Source organism: Oryzias latipes, chromosome 6, assembly GCF_002234675.1.
Source record: "Oryzias latipes chromosome 6, ASM223467v1".
NCBI lineage: Eukaryota > Metazoa > Chordata > Actinopteri > Beloniformes > Adrianichthyidae > Oryzias > Oryzias latipes.
The window spans coordinates 20,574,529-20,598,531 of NC_019864.2; the positions used below are offsets into that span (position 1 = coordinate 20,574,529).

The 24,003-nt window shown below is 38.1% G+C and overlaps 3 protein-coding genes across 4 annotated transcripts in view; 1 reads left to right on the forward strand and 2 right to left on the reverse strand.

Moving 5' to 3' along the window:
• Positions 1-8,878, reverse strand: part of mapk8ip2 (mitogen-activated protein kinase 8 interacting protein 2) — a 24,432-nt gene extending 15,554 nt beyond the window's left edge. For both annotated transcript variants that reach the window (XM_011476234.2, XM_004070063.3), the window contains exons 1-2: positions 8,699-8,878; positions 1,403-1,508 (exon numbers count right to left, since the gene is read on the reverse strand). In XM_011476234.2, coding sequence (XP_011474536.1) covers positions 1,403-1,508; positions 8,699-8,763 — 171 coding nt within the window. In that variant the 5' untranslated portion in view covers positions 8,764-8,878. The remainder of the gene's footprint in view (positions 1-1,402; positions 1,509-8,698) is intronic.
• Positions 8,879-10,725: 1,847 nt separating this feature from the next.
• On the reverse strand, positions 10,726-13,026 carry 1-sf (L-SF precursor). The gene is given in 8 exon segments (NM_001104803.2): positions 10,726-10,946; positions 11,088-11,263; positions 11,349-11,431; positions 11,527-11,644; positions 11,750-11,927; positions 12,055-12,158; positions 12,363-12,481; positions 12,599-13,026. Coding segments are annotated over 8 exon segments (1,263 nt in total). The 5' UTR covers positions 13,022-13,026; the 3' UTR covers positions 10,726-10,884.
• A 2,864-nt stretch (positions 13,027-15,890) lies between these two features.
• Positions 15,891-18,625, forward strand: LOC100049191 (choriogenin Hminor). Its single transcript, NM_001104664.1, is given in 8 exon segments — positions 15,891-16,786; positions 16,881-17,065; positions 17,145-17,242; positions 17,428-17,585; positions 17,676-17,868; positions 17,953-18,145; positions 18,239-18,317; positions 18,453-18,625. Coding segments are annotated over 8 exon segments (1,878 nt in total). The 5' UTR covers positions 15,891-15,909; the 3' UTR covers positions 18,548-18,625.
• The last annotated feature ends 5,378 nt before the right edge of the window (positions 18,626-24,003 follow it).

Consider the following 24,003-nt stretch of genomic DNA (forward strand, 5'->3'; position numbering starts at 1 on the left):
AAAAATATCAGTATGTTCTGAACTCAAATACTTCACAGACTCAGACCATCCTGTGGTCAAAGATGCGTGAACAGAAGCTTGAAAGCAGCAGCTTGTAGTTGAAACCTTTCACTGTTCAGAATAGGTTAATTCATTATGCCTCTTTGTAATAATATTAAACTCACAAAGCTACTTTTTTAGACTTTCCCCTAATGTGTTAAACTTCTAATTCATTTTAGTTACAATTATTAACTCTGTTTATGTTGTTTAACTGATTTCTTAGAGTTTTTAGGTTGGTAAATAAATCTCTATGTATGATCTGTGTAGGGCTCAAAGTGAGTCAAATGTGATGGACTAATGTTCAATAACATCATCAGTACAGCTTATGAAGGAATGTATTAATATTTCAAACTTGGAAAAGACTTCCAACTTGACTGCAAAATGAAAATTTGTTAGCTATTTTTCTTTTAGTGCATCAAAATATAAAACTGCTCTCAATTTTCTGAGCTAAAGCAAACTGTATTTCTGTTTTAGTGCAAATATATTCAGGATGCAACGATTCACCTTTCCCATGATTTGGTTGACACCTCTATTTTTGATTCATGCTTTTGTTTGGGGTCAATAAATGATTTTTGTATCACAAAATATCAACAAAAAAGCAAAATAAATATGAGAAAAATCTATTTTTTAAGTGGCTAATAAGCAAGTAACAATGAAGAAAAAAACTTTCAGTTGGCTCATCCTAAACCTGATGTAGTGTAATAAAACTATAAATCATAAATCTTAAATTTAGCCCAACACACGTGTTTGACACTTTCAACCTTCAACAAGACGCGTGGATGCAACGATGAAGTAACATACGGTTCAGTTTTAAACTGAGGATTGTGGAATTCCCAACATATAAGAGAACATTTTTAGGCATGTGAATCTCTCATTTTAAGTCAGAAAATGTATTGAATATTGTTCTGAGCAGTGGTCTATCTTTATTGATAGTTAAATGAAGTGAAATTGTTACTAAAAATCAGCTATATCTGCTTACATGCTAAGTGCTGTTTTCTCTCGTGTATAAATGAAAGCATGAATGTAATGTAATTCTTCTTTTGACCTAAATTCAAATGTTGTTTTTGATATTAAAGATAGCCATATTATATTATTTATTTTGCTGATTGAATGAAACAAAAAAGTTAATGTGAACGAAGATCTTACAAAACAGTTTATGGAAACTATTTAGATTGTCTCACTGTGTGTAATTAGGCTGCGATAATGTCATTTTTAAAACTGTTGATTCAAGCTCTGCTTTGAAAATGTTTGATATCAAACTGATTTCAAACCAATATGGAGTGTCTCCATATCTGTGACACAAAAACAAGCACAATGTGTCTAAAATATCAACAAATGGGATAAAAAAACAAAACAGATTTACCTTTTCATATGGATCCGAGTCATAGTTGAGTCCAATCCCACAATCATCTGTGATTTCAGAGAGATCTTCATCATCAAACTCCTCCAGGCTGATGTCATGAGCTGGCCTGGAAGAAGGAAATAGTGATTACTGCTTTGAAAGCCAACACTGATGTTTGCAAAATGTCTTTATATTTATTGGTTATTGTCACGGAAAGAAATTCCCATTTGATTTATTCCCACACACTCAGCTCTGTGACGGGGAAACCTGCTCTTACTCACACACTGTCAGGCTCTGTCTGAGTCTCATTTTATTAAACTCAAGCAGCCAAACAATATTTTCTTCCTTCATTCAGAAGTTCTGAAAAATTGTGGTGCATGAAATGAGGTAATATGTAAAGCATGAAAACAACGTGTTCGGTTGACTGGATCTTACACCATACTCTATGTATGTTGAAAAATAAATGACTTGAAAGTTTTCAGCAGCTCTTCACATCAGACAGCCACACACATGTCAGGTTGTGTTGATTAGGATCTATTCCATCTTTGCTTTGATATTCATCAGGATCCCAAGTCTGCAGCAGCTGGCTCTGGAACTGCTGTAGGAAATGCTGCATTGCAGCTTTCCCAAAAGTTCAGAATAGGATGCTCCACATTTAAGGTGTGGATTTTTCCTTGCATCACTAAGTCATACAGGCGTTCCTGTTTAAAGAGCAAATGAAGACATGCTGACTCATGTGGGGGTCAATGAAGGTCACAAACGAGATCATCAATGAGGTGGATGATCTTTCTAATGTGAACTGACAGAGACTGAAAAAAAAGATCTACTTCAGATTATAGTTACCAATGGAATCGATAAAACACATAATGAAGATTTTTGAAGAAAACAAAGAAATTCGAGTTAATATGACACATTATACATTTCTTATGAAAATGCATCTGCAAGGATATAATTTTTGTATGGAATTAATGAATAAAAGACATTTGTATAAGTTTTTTTGTAAACCAATAGAAATTAGGGGTCTAATGATTAATCAAATTAATCGATCGATCGATTTATTTTCCTGCAGTCCAACCTGATTGACATCATCACAATATTATAATTGATTATCTTGCAAGAAATACAAAGAATTTGGAAAACTTCACCTGCAGGTGTTTATCTGTGAGTAATACTGGTTGAAGTTTTGGCATCCTGGGTCGATTTTAGGTTAGGGAATCTTACCAAATCGGATTGTTCAAAATGAATCGATATCTACTATGAATCGTATCGGCAACAACAAATTATGATGTGAATCGCATTATCGATAAAAAGAACCGTTCTAATGAAAATAAGGTATTTCTTGCGCATTTATTTAGTGTGTAAAATGGCTATAAAGCTGTGAAAGCTAGAAACAAAAGAGCAGTAGTACAGTATCCCTCCACCAACCACAAGATTAGTCTTTATTGTGACCTGTCATTCTATAGCTGTTTCTTTACGAAGCCCATCGAGACGACTGTTGTTGTCAATTTGGGCTATACAAATAAAATTGAATTGAATTGAAATTTCTACTGTTTTTGTAGATGTTATTAATATATCCTGGATTATCTAATCCACAGGCCAACCATACAGTGAGTACAACCTTTAATCTACCAGGTCATGCATGCAGTGCCAGTTACTTTTTTCTCTCTATTTGCTTATGTGAGATTAGTTGAGGCAAAGTCCACAGAATTTCATTTTGACTGTTACCACGTTCATGTCACAGGGCCGTCTGGATCAGCTTCCAACTTTTATAATCATCTAAACTGTAGTATGCATGTCAGAAAGCTTTAAAAAAAAAAAAAAAAAAGCACAACAAGGGAAAGGCTGCAGAGTTAATCTGACCTTTACAGGCAGCCGTTTAACAATAACTCAACAACAACACTCCACCTCCTCTGCAGACCCTCTGCTTTTCTAATTATCTTGCGGAGCTGAAGAGCAACAAAGAACAAAGAAATTTATCCTTTTCAGTCATGTTTCATAGTGTTTACTCATTGATGTCATCTAAACAAAAGCACATAAAATGCTTGTAATACATCAAATCCTGAACAGGTCAGAATTTATCAATCAGTGTAATATTACATTCATCAAGTTTTGCATAAGATGTTAGTTCATTTTTTCCACAAAAAGCTGAAATCATTTTTATTTTGTAAGTTAACATTTTTTAAATGTGATTAATAATTAAATATGAAGTTATCGTTTTTTTTATACATAATAAATCAAAAACAACTTCAGGTTTTATTTTTTTCTATCTTTGTTTCGGTCTTTCATCTTTCACAAGCAGGAAAGAAGATCAAGAGCCCATTAAATTATTGACATTACTGTCAATAACCTAACTCATACCAGCTTTTTGAGTTTTTATTTACAACTGATGCAGAATTTTGATTATAAATACATTTACTTGACTAATACCACATTAGCAAACTGGATTTCAATGTTATGTTGTGTAAACCTGGGGATCCTTTGACTGGAGTAACTTTGGAATTCTTAAATCTTTGGTAGAAGCATTCATGTGAATAATCAATACTCAAAGAGTACTAGAACTAAATAATAATGTAGCAGTTAATTGTAATTGATTCAAATGTTTCTTTTTCTTCCCATTTTCTAGGGATGTATGTTGCAGCTAATTCGAACAGGGCATGAGTAGGTGCCTTTTTAAGAGCAATTTATGTGATAATTGTGTCAAGTCAGTACGGATGGAGATGCATTCCAGGATTCTGTCTCCAGCTCAAAACATGTAAGCAGTGTAATCCCTGAACTACAACTCCATTTCACCAAGACATAGGCCCAAAGTAATCTAGAATAATTATCCGTACAGATGGGTAATTTTTTTTTTTACAAGGATAAAACCTTAAAAGTAATGTATTTTTACTCTTTCTGCACATGTGCCCCTACTCCCTAAAAATGTACCCCAAAAAAAATCAAAGCTCAAGGTAAAAACATTTGATCAAAGCGACTCATCTATGGGGAAAAGTCTTCCTCCTTAGTAGTTAAAACCAGCTTTTACAGAAAGTGACGTCTGGGATTTTGCTTCATAGTTACAAAAACTTGTCTATTGAATCTGCTCTGTTCTTTCAAGAAATCCCCACATGCAGATAAGTGAGGGGTGGAAGGGGGTTGGATTAGAATCCAAAACAATATGTCTTGTTGACAAAACAAAAATAACTTGGCAACTGTAATGTTCATCATAGAAATAAACATATTTCAGGCTACTGCTTTCAAGTTGTATTTGTCTTTTTATTGTTTTTCCCATTTTACAAAAAAAGTTTGTGTTTTTTTTTCTCGGTTTTTGCCATGAAAACCTGAATGTTTTTATATTCTGCTTACACTTGCATTTAGTGCATTGCTGCAGCAACAACGAATGCAATCATCTCTCTGGGCACATTTTGAAGAACCTTGTTGTGCCAAATAGGGCACTTTTATAAGCACATGACAAACAACAAAAAGTCCTAAGGAAGTGTCTGCTAAAAGACGTGTCTCAAACATACCAGTGGAAAGGAGAATAAATTCATAAGCATATTTGAAAGTAGGATTCACTCAAGCAGCACATTTGGGTTTTTTTCTTTGTGAAAACAGCAGACATGGATATATAAGGGAGAAAATGCAAAACTAAGATCACTATGTTGCAGCTTTAAAATGATACATGATGCATTCAATGCCTATTAATGTAATAAGAAAAAATGCTCATCCTAAAGCAATCTAAGATAAATATAACATCTTTGTAGAAACTATAAAAGGAAAGAAATACATATATTTAGCAGCACTGTCCCCTTTCCAAAACAATATTCAGTTTATTCATGCGGTATATAGATAGTTCTATCATGTCATTTTAACTAGACTGTTTCTTATTGTTTTATTGCTTGTTTTTTTTAAGCAATCTTACTTCTGTTTGGTTTGAATGCAATAAACTCTACCACATAAGACTCCAGATTTATTTTGTTTTCTGTTCATCCATGATGTGATAAAAGATTTTTACATACAATTTAAAACAAAAGTAAGAATCTGAGCAAAGAACAGAAGAGCAACAAACCCAGAAAGTAAGTGGGCACTAACTCAAAAACAGAAAATCCTAAACATAGGAAACAAGTCAGCTTGCATACTTTGAAAGTATAAATTCAGAAAATATTGATTGAATAATATTTTCTTGTTTGCTTTTAAAGCGGGGCTGCTCATTCCTGGTCCTCGATATCCACCACCCTGCCTGTTTTCCAGCTCTCCCTATACTGCTTACTGCTGATTAACTGGACCAGATGTCTCCACATCTGAATATGGAGACATCTGATTGAGCTAATCAGCAGCTAGCAGGACTTGAAGATCTGGAAAACAGTCAGGATGGTGGATATCGAGGTCCAGGAATGAGCAGCCCTGTTTTAAAGCCTCTGCATCTTTTAAGCTACGTAAACATTTCTTTATAGACTTGAAACTGGAGCAATTGAGACGTATATTTGAGTTAAAGAATCATAATAAAGCTTCAAAAATATTGGATGTGGATTGAAGCTGCAATAAAAATGTACTCTTTGCTCTCTAATTCATTGAATCAATTTAGTTACTCTACCCTTTACCCCTTTTGTCTTTTTCCCATCAGGGGTCGCCACGGCGACTCAACCCTGTCTTCTGCCTCCTCTCCCCTAACACCGACTACCTTCATGTTTTTGTTCACTGTATCGAAAGAAAAATAAATACTTGGGTAACATTTTGTAAAAGCTTCAGTAAGTAGACGCATGGTTTTCATAAGGATGCATTTTAGCGATGAGAATCCACTTCACTGTGATATCATCTTTAGAAGACATTTAATGCTTTTTGTACTGACTCATTAACCGGATCATATCCCCAGACTTTTGAAACTCCTTCCATCTCCAGGAAAGCTCAGGCATATACTGTAAACAGATGAGTCATGCTTTCGGGCTCATAGCCCCCCACTCTTGTCTGTGATGATCCTGCCACGTTTGATCTACAGGGGGCTGTGAGGCACGAATCTGTTGCAGATGATTTCATCTAGATTCATCTGGATTTGGATTAATGAAGTCATGAGGTAAAACCCCAGAGCTGCAGTTGAACTGAAACCTCTCGGAGTTGTTGATCAAACCAAATGCGTTGAAATGTTTCTTTCCAATAAGGCCAACATTTGATAGAAAAACATCTACAGCTACAGAGACAAACAACCAGAAAGAGAGAAAAATGACTAAAAACTGGAGAGCTAAGGCAGCAGAAATGAATCTGTATTGACTTAAGCCTCTTACCCCCTACCATACCCACCACCACTCCCATCCCCCTTTCTGCTTTCTCCAACTGACTTCAAAGTGTTGGGAGGCAAAAGTAGAACACTGATGTTTAAGCCTGCAATGATGGGAGGATCAGACAGTCGCATTAAGCAAAATCAGTTTCTTTTAAATGTCCTGTTAAAAGGTTTTAACTATGACACATGTAAAAATGCAGGTGCTTGTTGTGCAGAAAAGGGGTTCAATCCATCTGCAAGTCCACACCAAAGTGTAAGTGAGATATTCAGTTTGTGTGACAGAACAGTGTTGTGTTACTAAGGGTTCGGAACAGGCATGAGTAGTAAATGCAGGGTGTGTTGTTTATGGTTCCGCTGGGGTGGGATCAAATCCAATCACTTTGGAGAGAATCCAACGTGATAGTAATGAAATTTGTATTTTTAGCCCTATTTATCTATGCAGAGTCTATATGGAGTCCAAAATAAGCCAAAAACTTTTCTTCACACAAAAACGTGAACAAATCTAAACGAAGAAAAAATGGTGTCTTGGCACTGGTGACTTTTGACATAATTATAAAAAGAAAAAGACCTCCAAAACAATAGGATTCAAGCACAAATACTGACCTGGCCCTCATAAAATAAGATTCATTCCTTCTGCATTTGGAGTGCACTTATACTTATTACCAAAAGGATTTCAATTTTATTTTGGAAACGGTTGATGTTTTCTGTTTTTTTCCCTAAAAGTTCACTGCCACATTTGCAATGTTCTTGGAGTGGAGTTGGAGTTGGACTGGAGCGAGAATAGCCTTTAAAGAGTTCTTTATATTTTCATATTAAGGAATGGACAGCATGAAATGAAAAGTGACCCAATTTGATGTAAATGTTTTGCAGTAGGGCGAAATTTTCAATATAGATATTTTGGAATGCTTTCATTTCTACCACCTAATGGGTTAACAACAGTTCTGTGTCAACAATAGTCTGATGAAGAAGCCATGACATAATGGATTGATGCTCCTAATCATATTTTCTTCACCCATAATTTGGATTTTGTGGTGTTTCATAGGATGTTGGTGACTGAAAATAAATTAGAAAGACTTGAAGAGCATTAGAAACAACAACAACAAAATTACATTTTGGCCACAAAAAAAGCATGAGACTGATCCACAATGTTTTTAAAACACAAAGAAACTTGGCTTGTGGTTTCTTGTTGGAAATATAATCTGCTGTTGGCGAGTGGAGGGTCTTAGTTATGAGGTCACTGGCTTAAAAAAAATCAAATCAATCCCTAATGAACCATCTATGAGACTGTTGACCTCACATCCAAACTGGGCATAGCAAATCCAGATCAAGCACTGGGATAATGCTACCATGGCTGTTTCTGGACCATGAGCAGCACACATGCCGACATTCAGTCCATTCGTTTGTGAAATGCAAAAGAAAATTACAATTACCTTTTTCCTGATGGCTGTTTACTTTTCTTTGTGCAGCATCCTTTCCATACGTTGAAGTATTTAAAGATGGCACAGCCATAAAACTGCCACTATCATAGTTTAATGTGGCTGGAAACAAAGTTGAAGTTTCTCAACACAGCAAAAGCTGTTTCAAGTCATCTGCTATTTTGCGTCTGGTTACGGACAGATCTAAATGTTTGGCTTAAAAAAGGTCAGAGTTCTTCCTAGGGGCTTCACGAACATCAGTGGGACTTCCTGCATCTTTGTTCGGTACTCTTTCTTGGGTTGGACTCATCAGGGCGTGGGCCTCGCACAGAGAATGCGCAAAGGGGAGAATGTCGCGAGCTTTCAAAATATCTGTCATAGAAAATGGGCTGCTTGTTTTTCCTTGTAACAGTTTACGGAGGAGGTGACTTTAAAAAAAAAGAAGAAAACTAAGAAAAGATCGTGATTGATGCGCTGATCTGCACCCTGATGCGCGCAGTCAGGCACCCACAGGCCTGTGGTGATCCCAAATACCCAGGCTGGGAGCGCGCGTTTGTTTTTCATGTTGCGCATCGCGCCCGTGCGGATTCACTTATATTCTGAGCATCTTTTCCCGCTCTATTAGTGATTTTTTTAAAGGCCAGCTCTTACCTGCATCCCGGAGGAGAGAGGGAATGAAAAGTGGACAGCGAAAACATCTCAGCTCTGTCCGCCATCTTCTACCACCAATGACTCAAAGCGACTGCAGAAAATCAGGATGGAGCGCAGTCCATTAACAATCACAAGGCCAGAGAATGGACGGCGGTTTGTCTGCTCTGCAGCCCCCGCAAATGCCTGCCTGGGCGCAAGCCTTCAATCAGACGCGGCTGCTCAACACCCCAACGCATCTGCAGTCAACCATCCGCACGAACAGGCTGCGGGGATGAAGCAGGGGCTGCAGAGCCGGCGGCGGGAAGATAAAAAAAAAAAGCCGCGTTCCTAATGTAAGTCCACGCGAGGCATGAAGGTTTCCTGCCCACAGTCCGCGCGATTCGCCCGTTGAATGTCCGTGATGCTGGCTGGTGGTAACACAACAGCAGCGGGCCAGCAGTGCGGAGACAGGGAGAGGCGAAGAGGAGGAGGGGGTTGGGGGGAGCGACGTAACGTCAGTGTCGTTGCTGTGTGAGCAATCAGTGCTGAGAGGATGCAGGCAGAAACACTGGCGTAGATCCCCACAACATGCAGCACATGTCCTTGAGAGGAGGACGACCAGCGCAGGGATTGATTGAGCCAGTATAACGATGGCATTCAAATGTGTCTCTTAACGAAAAGAATAAAGATATTTAATTCTAGAAGTCGATGTAATTTTTGATGGTTTACCCTAAACATTGTGGGCTGCTTGGTAGAATGGAAACGAAGCAATGAGGGACGCAGAGTGTCGCTGTTCACCACCTGTGGTACTGAAACTGAGCGAGATCTTGAAATGCTGTTCAACAGCCGTACCACACGGGGTCACTATAAGGAGACAACTATGAATACTTATCTCTGTATAATAGGGGTGTTACGAATAATTTTAAAGATTCAATTCATATCATAATTTCTAGCTCCCGATACAATTCATTGAAAATATTGTTTTATTTTCAACAATCCGATTTGTTCCAATTGACTGGCCTAAAATAAATCCAGGACATCTTTAGACAAAAATGTAACCAGTGTGACTCAGACATAAACACCTGGATACTGAACAGTGCAGGGGAAGTTTTCCAGATTCCTTGTATTTTAATCAAGGAATCTGGGAATCAAGTTTGAATTAAATGTGTACAAACAAACAAGTAAACAAGAATGAATGGCAAATCTATTCACATTTTAGTTTGCTAAAGTTCCACCCACTGTTGTTTTTCCACATCAACACAATAAAAACGAAACATTATAAGAAGATTCTACCACACTGTTTTGTCGCATGTATTTGCTAAATTCAGTGTTTCCACACATTGGACTGCAATGGTTACTTGATCAGTTTTCCTTGCCATCCTGTGTGTTGCCCAGTGATGGTTGTTTTTACATTATAGTGAAATAGGCCTACCATACCTCAACCCAAATGGTATTTTCCTATATTGAATGTAATCGATGTATTCATTTTGAAAGATTTTATAATGATAAAGGTTGATTTGATCAACAACTTGCCTCATAAAGAATGATCTGGTTGGATTGTAGGAATATAAATTGGTTAACTAAATTGAGTAATTTTTATACCCCTACAATATAACCATTCATGTCATACTTGATATTTGCATTTCCGAGATCCCTATCTCTTTAGCGTCATACAAACTTTCCTTAAGAAAACCATTCCGTAGAAAATGATCCATGTTTTCAGCTCTGTGATGGATTCCATTGGAGGCAGTAGAAGGGCTTTTGCTGCCCATTTCAAAACAGTTGCTTCCATGAAATCTCAAAAACACTTTAAGCACAGTTGGTGTTTACTTAACTCACCCTTGTTTTCAATTTTTGCACTGCCATTATCTTTTTTAAAATTGTTTTAACTAAGTTCTAACCAGGCTACATATACACAGGCACTTGAGACAATAGAAATTATTTATTTCAATCTAATGAAAGTAGTTACAGTCTACATTCTGGACAGTTTGGTTTCATATGCAAAAAACATAAAGAGTGGGATGTAAAAATCCCACCTCATTATTAGACATCGTTCTTGCTTCAATGAAGTTTTAGAGACTTTAAATTGTTTGTCAAGTTTAAAGATATAAGGTTGAGGAAAGGCTAGATACAACAGTATGAGCCAATGCAAGTGTTTATTTTGATGATCATTGCAACAGCAGGAGACTATGTTACATTAATGCTTATTAGACCCTCCTTTCTTCAATGGGGATAGGACCCAGAGTGACATCGCCTTCCCATTCCAGAACTGAGAAAGGAAGAATGAAAATATGTCAAAGCAGGCATCACCAGTTGTCGGAAAGACTTTTATGCACATGCGAGCTATGAATAACATAAATTGTTTGTCTGTTCATCAAAAAATATATTTATAAAAATGTCAGCAGAATACCTTCAGTTTTGGCCGCTTCACGTGTTTTCCTTGAAGGATCTGAAGGTTTTCCAGTTCCATGACCGCCTCCACTAAGTGTTGAAGTGCCATGTGAAACTACTGCATTGGTATGAACCTCAAATCCACCAGACTCACAAGAGGCACAAATTGGGTCTGCTCCACTGACCTCCTTCCACCTAGGAAAGGAGTTTTTCAAGATTAATGTGACATGTGGTTTCAGTTCTATTTCGTAATTTTTTTTTTGCAGATGTTCAGGCTCACCCTTGGATGTAAGAACAAGCTCTATGTTCGGCGTCAAGGGGATAAGCAGCAGATGTTGCCTTCAAGTGGCAGGTGATGTAGATCTATTTTTTTTAACAGAAGGGTTTAGTTTATTATCACATACAAACATAGACGCTTGTAATAGTGAAGACTCATTGTCTCCATCTGTGATGCATACCATTCCACTGTCAGCACCCTGGAACCTGAAGGCTTCCAGCTGGAAGTCAAGCTTGTTTTCAGCTGGTCGAGACACGAACTTTGAGTCAGAGCCTGTGATTCTGCCGTCAAGCAGACATCTGGACACAAAAAAGCAAACGAAATGATCACAAAGAAAACAACAAATTCTATAAATTGTGCTTGCTGTCTGGAATAAAGTGCATTAAACTATCAAACCACCTTACCCATAGTTGTCAATGAAGGCATAACTGGGGCTTGAGTTTGCATCAGGTGAAAGAGTAGCAACACATCTGTCCACGTAAACACGCAGAGGCACGTGGAAGTACTGCTTGACGGTAGCCTCTATGTGGATCAAGTCTCCAAGGAAATACTGGTAGCTTGGCCTCTCAAATTGGAAGTCGTCTGTCCAATATAGACAGTTTCAAACATTTTTACATGTTTGTGTTTTGTATATCTTGTATGGAATGATTCTTTTGCATGGCACCTCATTTAAAGACAAAATGCTTGGATGGTTCTTGGGAAAACCTACCTGTCGTGAGTTTCAAAGTGAAATACAAGAATTCTTCTGCCATCTTTGCTGCAGAGAATGGAACCCAGAGAGGATCGAGAGCCAGACTGCTCACATTGTGCTTTCTAAACAGTGAGACATACCACTGAGACACATTTCATTCAAAAACGAAATTCAAAAGTAATGTTAGGAAAAAATTGTTCCAAATTCAAAACAAGCACAATATCGTTACACAAATAACTACTAAATAAATGGAAACAATAACTAGGCATAAATATTGTTGTTTCCACATTGCTATTTGTATTAGCGAGGTAAATTTGTCATGAAACCTTGGGTAGTGACATTCCACGATAACAACAGCTTGGCTCGTCCTCACCACAGGGGCACTGCCCAGGGGTTTGGGGTTATAATTCAGAGTGAAGGTGTAGACCAGGGAGTCCTCTGTCATCTGGAAAACACATTGCGCAGCCATTCAGAGTCAGAGACAGGAATAGTTTACACTATTTCCATTTCCAAATCTGTTGGGTTTTTTTCAGTTACTGGCATTGTGCAACAATGTTCTTACTGTTAACACGCTCCCACAGTTCTGCAGTGGAGATTCAAAAATGAGCACTTGAGCCGCAGGATCCTCAGCTGAAGGAGGACACGTTCCCAGAGTGAGGTCAGCTGGGTCAATGAACTGGCCGATCCCAAACAAATCCTTTTTGGCTTCCACATGAGCTAAATCTTCTCTGCATTCAACAGCAACAGTTGCAGCTGGAACAGGATATCTCTGCTCAAATGGCACTACAGGTTTGGCTTCAGGCTGAGGGTCAGCAGGGTATTTCCAGGTGAGCTCTTTTTCATGCAACTGCTTTTGCTGGGTGGGATCTTGAGGCGTTTTACTCCCTGTTGGAGGGTATGAAGGTTTACCATAGTTATGCTGAGCATCACAAAAGCCGTCAAGCAGGGCCAGCACCACAAGGCAAACCGCAGTGAACTTCATCATTGTGGCTACACAAGCACGAGTGATTCAAAGAGCTCACTAGGTGCTGTAGGAACTCCTGAAATCACTGCAGGCTTTTATAATTCTGTGAACCCATTTTCTTCTGCCACATTCCCACCCCTTCCAGTGGTCACTCCCCTTTCATAGAAATAGACATCCCAAGTGACTATTGCCAAAATACTGAGAATAGTTGTAGCTCATTGGAGTTACTTAATCCTTGTAGTGCAAACTAAAAAAAAAACATTGCTTTTTTCTACTAATTTAAAAGATTATTTTGTTCATGTACATTTTCTCTTACACTAATGTCCACAGATGCACAAATAATTAACAAAGCAGAGGTCATAAAGGGTCATGGTGACCCAAGGTTAAGTTAGGTTGCCCTATAAATGACAGGTCAAACTGTTTTGCTAAAGTACATATTGTGAAGCTCTCTAAATCAATATGGCACCACAAAACAGTGTCGGTGTCATTTTCACCTGGGAAATGTTAAAGTGCCCTGCAAAATTCAATGCACTGGTTTAAGAAAGTTTCCAATCAATATGAGTACTCGCTTATGTCACTAGTGCAGAAATCTTTTGAGAGATAAATCAATAAAGGCAAAAGAAAAAAGCTTTTATTTGTAAGCACAATAGCCTTAAACATTTATGTTATGTTATATGTTAGCGTTGCGTTACGTATGTGCAAGATGCTGAGCCCAACATGCTTCTGGTTGTTGCAGGTTGGCACCATGTACCATAGAGCCATATCTGTGTGCTCAGTGAAGCACAGATTTTGATCAAGGCAAAAAAGCTTTATACAGCCTTACGACATTTACCAGTTATATAGATAAACACACAACTTGTTGTATTAACATCTCATTTGTATGTACAGTACAGACCAAAGGTGTGGACACACCTTCCCATTCATTTGAATGAGTCCTGTATGTGCTTTTCTGTATTTGCCCAGGGTGAGGAACAAAGAGCAGATGTGAGACTACTTGTATCTATTTGTCAAGAATGAAAACCATGTTTACACATATGGTAAATGGAAAATGCCGAATTCTTGTTTAGCGCTTTTCTACCTTCCTCGAAGACCCAAAGCGCACAAACCCATTCAGCCATTCACACACACACATTCAAGTTAGCGTTCAGCCTCTTGCCCAAGATCACTTCGACACATGGGCGGGCAAGGCGGGAATTGAATTGTTCCAATCTGAGGTCGACTGCCCTACCACTGCAACACGGGCACCCCATTAAGACAGAGATGCTGAGAAGTTCAAATCACGTTTTAAACTTTACCTATAATTTCAAGATAAGTCTCAAATCTTAAAACTTAAATTTAAAAATAATGTTTAGTTATAACAAGTTGTTATTACCTTCTTTTAAATATTTTCTGGAGACACAGCAACAGACAGTTGGTGTTTCTGCATTCTCAATGCAGAATTATGGTAAGAGAGCTTTTACTTTTAGATTTCAGAACAATGCCTGGAACTAAAAATTAAATAAGCATAAAACTGTGAAAATTGTTTACAATTTCCAAACCTCAAGTATTAGGTCATAAAGTCAAGTCTCAGTTCTCAGGATGTGAAACTAAGGTGCAACTCAAGTTAGAGTTTCAAGTCCACGTTCCCATCGCAACATAAAGATGCACAGAGATGTCCGTGGTATTTGACACTGTAAATGATCAATGTTGTTGTTGTGTTGTTAGACTAGTGGCTTTATGTTCTGGTTATTTTTGTAAGGTGTTGCTAAACCATTACATGAAAACAAGCTGGTGTTCAATTGGAAATGATAGCAGTGGAAAATGCTTGAAAAAACAGGTATTCTGGAGGAGTTGGCTTGGGAGAAAAGGTCAGGTTTTTGCAACATTATTAAGGCAGATGTCCCTATGACCCAAACTCCGGACATGTGCAAGAAAGTGGAAGTAAGGATAGATAGAATGTTTGACCCATACAAACATGAGAATGAAATTCACCAGATGGATGTGACTGTAACCTGAAGTACTATAGGTCAAAACAGCTGCATTAATTGCGTAGAGGTCAAAGGTTTTTCAGCCCAAAACGGCAGAAGATGTATGTAATCATAAGGAGAAATATACAGATAAACCTTCTGATTTTGATATAACAATATTCAAATTTACTTGCTTTATTTTTGTTGTTGTTGTTGGAAGGAAGTCTTTTTACACATATTTTTCATGCCAAAAAGCAGTATTTACCAGATTTCATTTTGTTCCATATTTTACTGACTGCACTGTTTAAAATGTTGTGTTCTTCTTGTTTCAGTCAAAAAATCTTGAATGGAAATTTTGCGATATTTTATATTAAAAAATATTCCACCAAACCCAAAAAAGAAAAACTCAGTTTTAAAGAAATTTTGAAGTACAACATGAACGTTTACCTTGTGAACTCGCTCATCTAAAGCCAGATGACCAAATTAATTTTCAATGTCTTTTAGTTATTTAATAGCAGATGTGTTTGTTTAATGTGTAACCATAAATCAACACTGGTAGGTTATGTAATCCCTGTGAAGGTTTTTCTTTTGAAACTGTTCAAACATGACACAATGTATTCAGTTGGAATATTAACTAATGGCTTTTACTCTGAGTAGTAAAAAAGAAACAGTATAAGTGATAATTTATTTACATTATAAAATACCTTTGCTATTATTGAACCAGATTATGCCCTGATACATATTTTATGCAACATTAGTTTAAATGGACCTTGTTTGCAGCATGGCATCTATTCTGGATGTTAAAACAAGCCAACCAGGAAGAGGTCTACCTGACTGACAGCTCTGGGCAACAAATTGGATGTGAGCAATCAGGTCACGTTGACCTATGTCTTATAAAGGTCTGCACATTCCCCACACCGTTTTCACAGCATTTTGTGTAATCTAGGACTCACTCTATGCTGTATGGCCATGACGATGAGGCTCATACACTTCTGTCTTTTGGCAGTCACTCTGCATAATCTGGCAGATGGTCAGGGTGACAAGGTAGGTCAGCCGCCTCATTATCCCCAATATCCTCAGCAGCCTCAACATCCTCAACAGCCTCAGCAGCCTCAGTATCCTTCAAAGCCTCAGCAGCCTCAGTATCCTCAGAATCCTCAGCAGCCTCAGTATCCTTCAAAACCTCAGCAGCCTCATCAGCCTCAGAATCCTCAGCAGCCTCAGTACCCTTCAAAACCTCAGAATCCTCAGCAGCCTCAGTATCCTCAGAATCCTCAACAGCCTCAGTATCCTTCAAAACCTCAGCAGCCTCATCAGCCTCAGAATCCTCAGCAGCCTCAGTACCCTTCAAAACCTCAGAATCCTCAGCAGCCTCAGTATCCTTCAAAGCCTCAGCAGCCTCATCAGCCTCAGAATCCTCAGCAGCCTCAGTATCCTTCAAAACCTCAGAATCCTCAGCAGCCTCAGTATCCTCAGCAGCCTCAGTATCCTTCAAAACCTCAGCAGCCTCAGAATCCTCAGCAGCCTCAGTATCCTTCAAAACCTCAGCAGCCTCAGTATCCTCAGAATCCTAAGCAGCCTCAGTATCCTTCAAAACATCAGAATGATCAACAGCCTCAGTATCCTCAGAATCCCAAGCAGCCTCAGCAGCCTCAGAATCCTCAGCAGCCTCAGTATCCGTCAAAATCTCAAAATCCGCAGACTCCACCATCAACATTTCACTCTTGTGAAGTAGACGAGTACTATAAGATACCATGTGGCTCCTCAAACATCACTGCCTCGGAGTGTGATGCAATAAACTGCTGCTATGATGGACACACTTGCTACTATGGCAAATACGGTAAGTGCTCTGCTTTTTTACTTAAGATCAATTTTTGAAATAAGGCAGTGGCACAAAAAAGTAAATGGCCAAAATTGTCATGTGTTGTTCTCAGTGACTCTTCAGTGCACCAAGGATGGCCAGTTTATCATAGTTATTGCCAAAGATGCCACACTGCCGCATATTGACTTGGAGTCAGTCAGTTTCCTTGGATCAGGGGCCGAATGCCATCCTGCTGGGGCTTCTTCAGCTTTTGCCATTTATCAATTTCCAGTCACCTCTTGTGGCACTATCATGAGGGTAAGATTTGGAAAAATGTGTATGTTTTTTTACACACACACACACACACACACATACATGATTTCTATATTTTCTATAGGATGAGCCTGGTGTCCTTGTCTATGAGAACCGGATGTCCTCCTTTTATGAAGTTGCTATTGGACCTCGTGGAGCCATTACCAGGGACAGTCACTTTGAGTATGTGTTTTGATACAACAAAGCTAAATAGTAGCGCCATTTAGTTTTTTGCTACACCTGAATAACCGAAGACATTGTAGGTTTGAAACAAAACAGAACAAAGAACGAACAAACTGCAGATAAAATAAAATAATGAAAAGCAAATCAAAATTATTCTGATTTTAGTTGTTTTGCCCTGTTTTTAGGCTGTCTGTTCAGTGCAGATATATTGGTACTTCCGTTGAGGCCTTGGTCACTGAGGTGGATTTGGTTCCTCCACCGGGCCCAGTTGCAGCTCCTGGAATCTTGCGTGTGGAACTTCGACTTGGCAATGGACAATGTCAAGTCAAGGGTTGTTATGAGGGTAAGTTTGAAGAAGACGTTAATTACTGCTGGTTTTCATTTAAATAATGGTTTTACTAAATTCTCTCTTCTTTTGTTGTTGCTTTTGCAGAGGATGTGGCCTATACCTCATATTATAATGATGCTGACTACCCTGTCACTAAGGTTCTCAGGGACAACGTCTACGTTGAGGTCCGAATGCTGGAGAGGACTGATCCTAACCTTGTCCTAACTCTTGGGAGATGTTGGGCAACAACTAGCTCCTTCAGCAACAGTGTTCCTCAGTGGGATTTGCTAATTAATGGGTAATAACCAATTTTTGGTTATGCTTTTAAGTGGGCATAAGTTATGATTAATACCATTCTAAACACCCTCTACAACTTTCACAGCTGTCCAAACATCGACGATCGGTATCTAACAACGTTAGTTCCAGTGGATCCCTCATCTGGACTTCCGTTCCCAACTCATTACAGACGTTTTATTTTCAAGATGTTCACTTTTGTTGGAAATGGTCCCACTTCTCCATCTGACCCTAGCAAGAAGGCACCCTCAGATGCACCAAACCTACCTTTGAAAGAACATGTATGGAGTCTATTTTTCTGAGACAAAAAACAAACTTTGTTTTTACTATTTTGTTATAAACAGACATCTCTAACAAAATTCTATTTCTCCCAGGTGTACATTCACTGTGATGTTTCTGTGTGTCAGCCTACTCTTTCAAACAACTGTGAGCCTTTGTGCCCTTTAAGAAAGGGTAAGTCGCAAAATGGTCACAGAAATCATCAGTGCCATGATGACTGCTTTATCTTATTTAAATATCTCCAACTGTTAATATGTTTTGTCATGCCTTTGTACTGAGTGTAACTAATAATTGGCTTTTTTTTAACAGCAAGAGATGTCTCTGGATCAACAAGGAAAGCCTATAGAGAAGAGACAGTTGTTGTTAGCAGTGATGAGATTGTCTTCACTGCTGCAAGTCCTTAAAAAAAAGGGAATTGATCATCAGCTTGCTATGGTAAATGAGCTAAAAAACAAATTTAAAATAAATCTTTTAATAGTGAACTTTGTTGTCCTGGGGTTATTTTTTTTATAAATAACTATTATTGTTATCATTGTAATAATAAAACATAGGCCGAGCAGTAACAGATATGACACAAGCATTTTAATTTGGTAAGTCAGAAAAGTGTCAGTTGTTAAACTTCTATAGTGTAAACTCACTCTGCAGTGTTGCAAACAATTGGTTCAATAATTTATTAAAGTTGTGTTCAAATCAACAGACCGAAGTGAAACTTAAGAGTTTAAAAAAAAAACTACTGCCCATCAGTTGATGTCTGTAGATAAGTACAGAAATGCACAAGTATCCACTTGAATCACTGATCCTAAGATCACACAAAGTCCAAATCCAAGAAAACACAATTTGAACCGTGTGTTAAGCACAGCTGTCAGAGCCATGCCATACTGATACCCTCTACACACAAACAGCTCACTGCCCAGATGTAACAAACCTTTAATGCTGATTGATGCTAAACCCAATGAACCTGTGCCCACTGCAGGGGGGTATTCCAGAAAGCATGTTTAAACTACCCTGACTTTAAGCCTGAACTCTGGCTGAAATCCACCTGAACTCTGGGTATGTGGGTTCCAAAAGACCGGATATGAGTTAGCGTAATAACGCTCGAGTTGGTAACCCTAAGTTAATGTGCGTTCACGGCAAGTAAAGACATTCTCAATGGATTGCCGTTTTCCGGAGTCACCATGGAAATGCGTGGAGAGAAAAAAAGAGAGCGCTATACTTTAGTGAGACGGAGTCGGAGATTTTACTGATAACGTATGAAGATTATAAGACCATCAAAAAAGTAACACGGCTCATCAGCCAAAGAAAGTACAAAGAAAAAGAACAAAGTAAACGCACTAGTTTCTGATCTTATTTCCATTTTCCTTGTGACGCATATATAAAACTTATCCAATTTTGTAAACTTAAATGAATTACTTCTATTGGTAACAAGTAATTGTGTTAAGTTTATTCAACATAATTTCGTACATGTATAAAACTCAGTAATTCTTTATACAACTCAAATGTACATGTTTGTCTAAAATTAATTTTACTGATTTATGCTGCTTTTTTCTGCAACAGACAAAAACTTAAAACATAAATTTAAATTTTTATTTAGATAACCAGTATGTCACATTTAACAGTTTTTAAATTATTTCTTTTTTTACACCACATTTTTGGTCTAGGGGTACTTTGAGGAGCATAACATAAAAGTAATGTTTTGGCCACCAATTTTAAATGAACAAAGACACCAAAATGAATGTCTCCATACAAATATAAACACATTTATTTACAAATAAATGAACAATAACTAAAAGTGAAGCAAAAAGGCTTCAGGGTGAACCAAGGCCAAAGTAATAAACAAAACCCCACCTAACTGAAATGTGAAATCTTAACTGTAAATGAAAGAAAAGGGAAATCAATGACAAAACACTAACCTCCCAAGACTAATCATAAACAGGAAAAAAACATATGCAAAAGAAAATGGCAGTTCACCCCAACAGTTTCACTTAAAACATGACTAGCCTGAACAAAACTAGAAATAACTACAAAGTACCACTAAGTGCGACACACAAAACAGTCAGAGAAGAGTGTCACGCTGCAGTGGAGACATGTTGCAGCAAGGCTCCCTTCTTAAAGGCTGGAGGTCCACATGGAGCTTTTGAAGGCTGTCTCCATAGCTGTGTCCGAATTACCGCCCTAACCCCTAACTACTAAAACCCTATATAGTGCGGCACTATATAGTTCTCTATATAGTTCTCTGAATTTTCAAAGCAATTCGGACACCCGTGCTCACTAGTTTTCTCTTTCGGGTGTTTTCAAATGGCGCTTGGCACGAAAACAAAGTGGCGCATTACCGCCATCACCTGGTCTGGAGGGGAACTACTTCTATTTAACGCCGAGAATGACACCCATTTGTCAAAGTAAAAATATAATAAAAATGAACATTTTATGAAGACTATTTATGAATCTGCTGTGTTCTGATCATGGAAAACGTGGCTGATTTGTAAATAATAAGATTACAAACACATTGGTGTAGATTTTATGTATTTGTTGATAAATAAACCCTAAAGTCATTAGTCCATGGCAATATTTATTTTTGTGCCGCTGAACGATTTACGGGCTCTTGCGAGGCATATATAAAGCTATTTTCAGTAAGCTACCTTACTGAAAATAGCTTTATATATGAATCTGTCCGTGTTCCTGGCTGTAATTCAACTGTTTTTCATGGGATCAAACCAAAAACGAGCAGATTTGCAGCATCACAGAGCGGCAAGGAGAAGCAGACGTCTCAGAAGATTTCCTCTGGATGCCCCTGACCAGACATGAACAACCTGTGAGTTACACTTAAAGTTTTTTTATTAGTTCAATTTAAGCATTTGTTACTAATTGTGCTCAAGGTTACACAGTCTGCTGGGTAAGACTTTTTAACATTATTTTTCAACACTGGGCTATGAACTGTATAGTCTAACTACATGAAACACTTGTGAGATCAAAGTTTAGTATTTTTTATTCAGAGTCAAACCATATCACTTGTTTTAAACAAAAATACTTTAATTTTTAAATATTTATATAAAAATCCAAAAACCCAGCCAAGAAAAAACCCACGAGATTTTCCAGCATTTATAAATTCGTCATAAACTAAAATTTAAGACATCAGAATAAAATGAAACATTCAAAAAAATCAGATTTAATTTTCTCAATGAAATAATTATTTTTCTATTTTACAGGGTCTTCCACGTCTCTACTGCTTTGCCAACATAAAGGTGTCTGTCGTGGCCCTTCACGCTGACGGTCAGTCCGACACAAGACCAGACCCGCAGATCGGTTGACCCGCAGGACCATTGAGCAGGTGGAGCAGCTTCGGGTTCCTCACACTCTGGGGGGGGGGGCACAGGAGACTGAGGTCCTGGTGTTTTTTTTTCTGGCTGGCGTGTGGCACATCTTACGGTGTGGTAACCAGGGCCCTTTACATGCCACGGTCCACTGTGAGCGACGTTGTCCACAGGACGGCAGACCGGATCCTCCAGCTGATGAGCAGGGTCACCCAGCATCCAGTGGGAATGAACTGCCATTAGTCACCTCTGGTTTTTTAGCAGCTCGCTTGGTCTTCCACCTTCCAAAAGGTCGTAGGGAGCATTGATGGCTGCCACATAAGAATAAAGGCCCTAAAAGAAAATGCAGCTTGTTATTTTAACAGGAAGCTTTTTTCTCCATTCAACTGCAGGCTGTACGTGACTAATGCCAAATTTAGAGATATTTTTGTTGGGAATCAAGGATCAGTCCACAGTTCACAGGTTCTACGTAAAAGCCCAATTTATGTAAATAAAACATTACCCACCTGAAGGATCCTTTTGGGTGATGGTGGGTATCCCTGCAATGCTCATCCCATCACGCTGCTGACACCCTACAGGGAACCCATGAGGAATGCGGTTCAGGCCCGTTACAACCAGCACCACGCCAAGGCATGCTCTGTGGTGGAGAGAGCATTTGGCATTATGAAGATGAGGAGGAGAGCAATATTTCTGGGGGCACTGGAAGTAAAACCAACCTTTGCAATGAAAATCATTGCCTGCAGTTCAGTTCTGCACAATCTGTGCATCAGCGAAGGGGACTGCTGGGAGCCACAGATGTTGAGCCACACCAGGAACCAGTAGGACGGGTAAAGTGGCGTCCGTCTGCGAGGACAAATCTCTGCTTTCCTTTCAGCTCCAACTGTGACACACATGACTCTAGAAGACCAGGATTATTGTTAAGATGTATAAGAATAAATGTTAACATATAAAACGAAAATGTAAATATGTACATTTTATATTTATATGAAAATTCTTTTGAGATTGTTAAAAATGGCTCAGATTTAAATAATACATGTAAATAATTCATTTTTGTTACTGCATTTATTAAACAAATTGCAAAAACAACGACGACGTTACATTTTGTGAACAATATTTTAAACTCAGGTAAGCTTAACAGACTCTCCTGTCACTCTTTGTCCCTTCGTGCTCTTTCCTCCTCTCCTCTTTCAACAACAACCTTTACCCCAACATGACAACGATTACAGTTTAATGATAAATGAATACAAATCTGATCAAGTGTCTCTTACTCCCATCCGGCACGAGCTTGCCTGATAAACAAACAGGCTATCTTTCTCCATCCACAGATGGATCAGATTTTCCTTATCCTCGTCAGTCCCTACATATATAAACACATTTAAAAAATGTGTTAATAACTTATTACTACGGTTAGAACTCACTCATTTTTTTATGTAATATCAACAGCGTTTGTTTTTAGCATTCGGCGCTAATTTGCGCGAGCGTTAGCTTTAGCATTACCGAAATTGATGAGCTTCCAAACAATGTAGATAGTCGATTGAGGAATATAACATATTAAACACATCATCTTACGTATTTACAAATATATTTTACAACAGATACTTGATAGTTTTAAATATACTTACTAGGCCTGCACAATATACCGCAAATTTATTGTTATCGCAATATCCAGCTCTGCAATATGCATATCGCAAAAGACGGCGAATATCACAATAAATCGCAAACTCAAAATGTGTTAAAACAATCTTCTAGCAGCTTGAAGCATTAAACGAATAAAATAAATCCCTTTATGCTTTGACCAATCAGATGGAGGCCTTTTATGTTAGATGTTTGTCCCCCGTGTCGACGAGGGTCATTTGGAGTATAATTTTTAAACTGTTGCAATGAAATGGGAATGATGTTTTTGTTTATTTTTCTATTTGTTTATTTACTGCAAATTATATCGTTATCGCAATATTGATCACTAATATCGCAAGTTTTCCTCATATCGTGCAGCCCTAGTTCATACTAGGTCACGTTTAAGTTGTGGGCCTCTATCTTTTTTCTTCATTGTTCATTTATGTTTTGGCCACAGCTATAGGTCTTAACTTTTTCTCCTTTTTGAAAAAGACTTGGATTTTAAGTTATGCTGACTTATTTAATAACACTTGCAGTAAAATGGAAATGTAGGAGACACCAACCTATTTTATTCCTGGGCATCTATATACATTTTTTGTAATCATTCATCATAGTTTTGGCAAGTTCTATGGTAAATATATTTTCTTCTTTTTGAATAAAACTTGCACGTTAATTTAAGTTGTGTTGAATTATTTGAATAAAACTCACACTGAAACCAAAATGTATTGGTATTTTTGCTTTTCTATTTTTCCATTTATCGCAAGTCATACCGCAGTTTCAAACACTGATATCGCATATCGCAGATTTTTCTAAAATCGTGCAGGCCTAATACTTACATTTTTAAGTCCTCTTTCTCGCGCAACCGTCCGCCATCTTCGAATAATTCAAGCGCAGTGTATTGTGGGTCACACGCAATGCATTCTGGTATGAACGCAGTG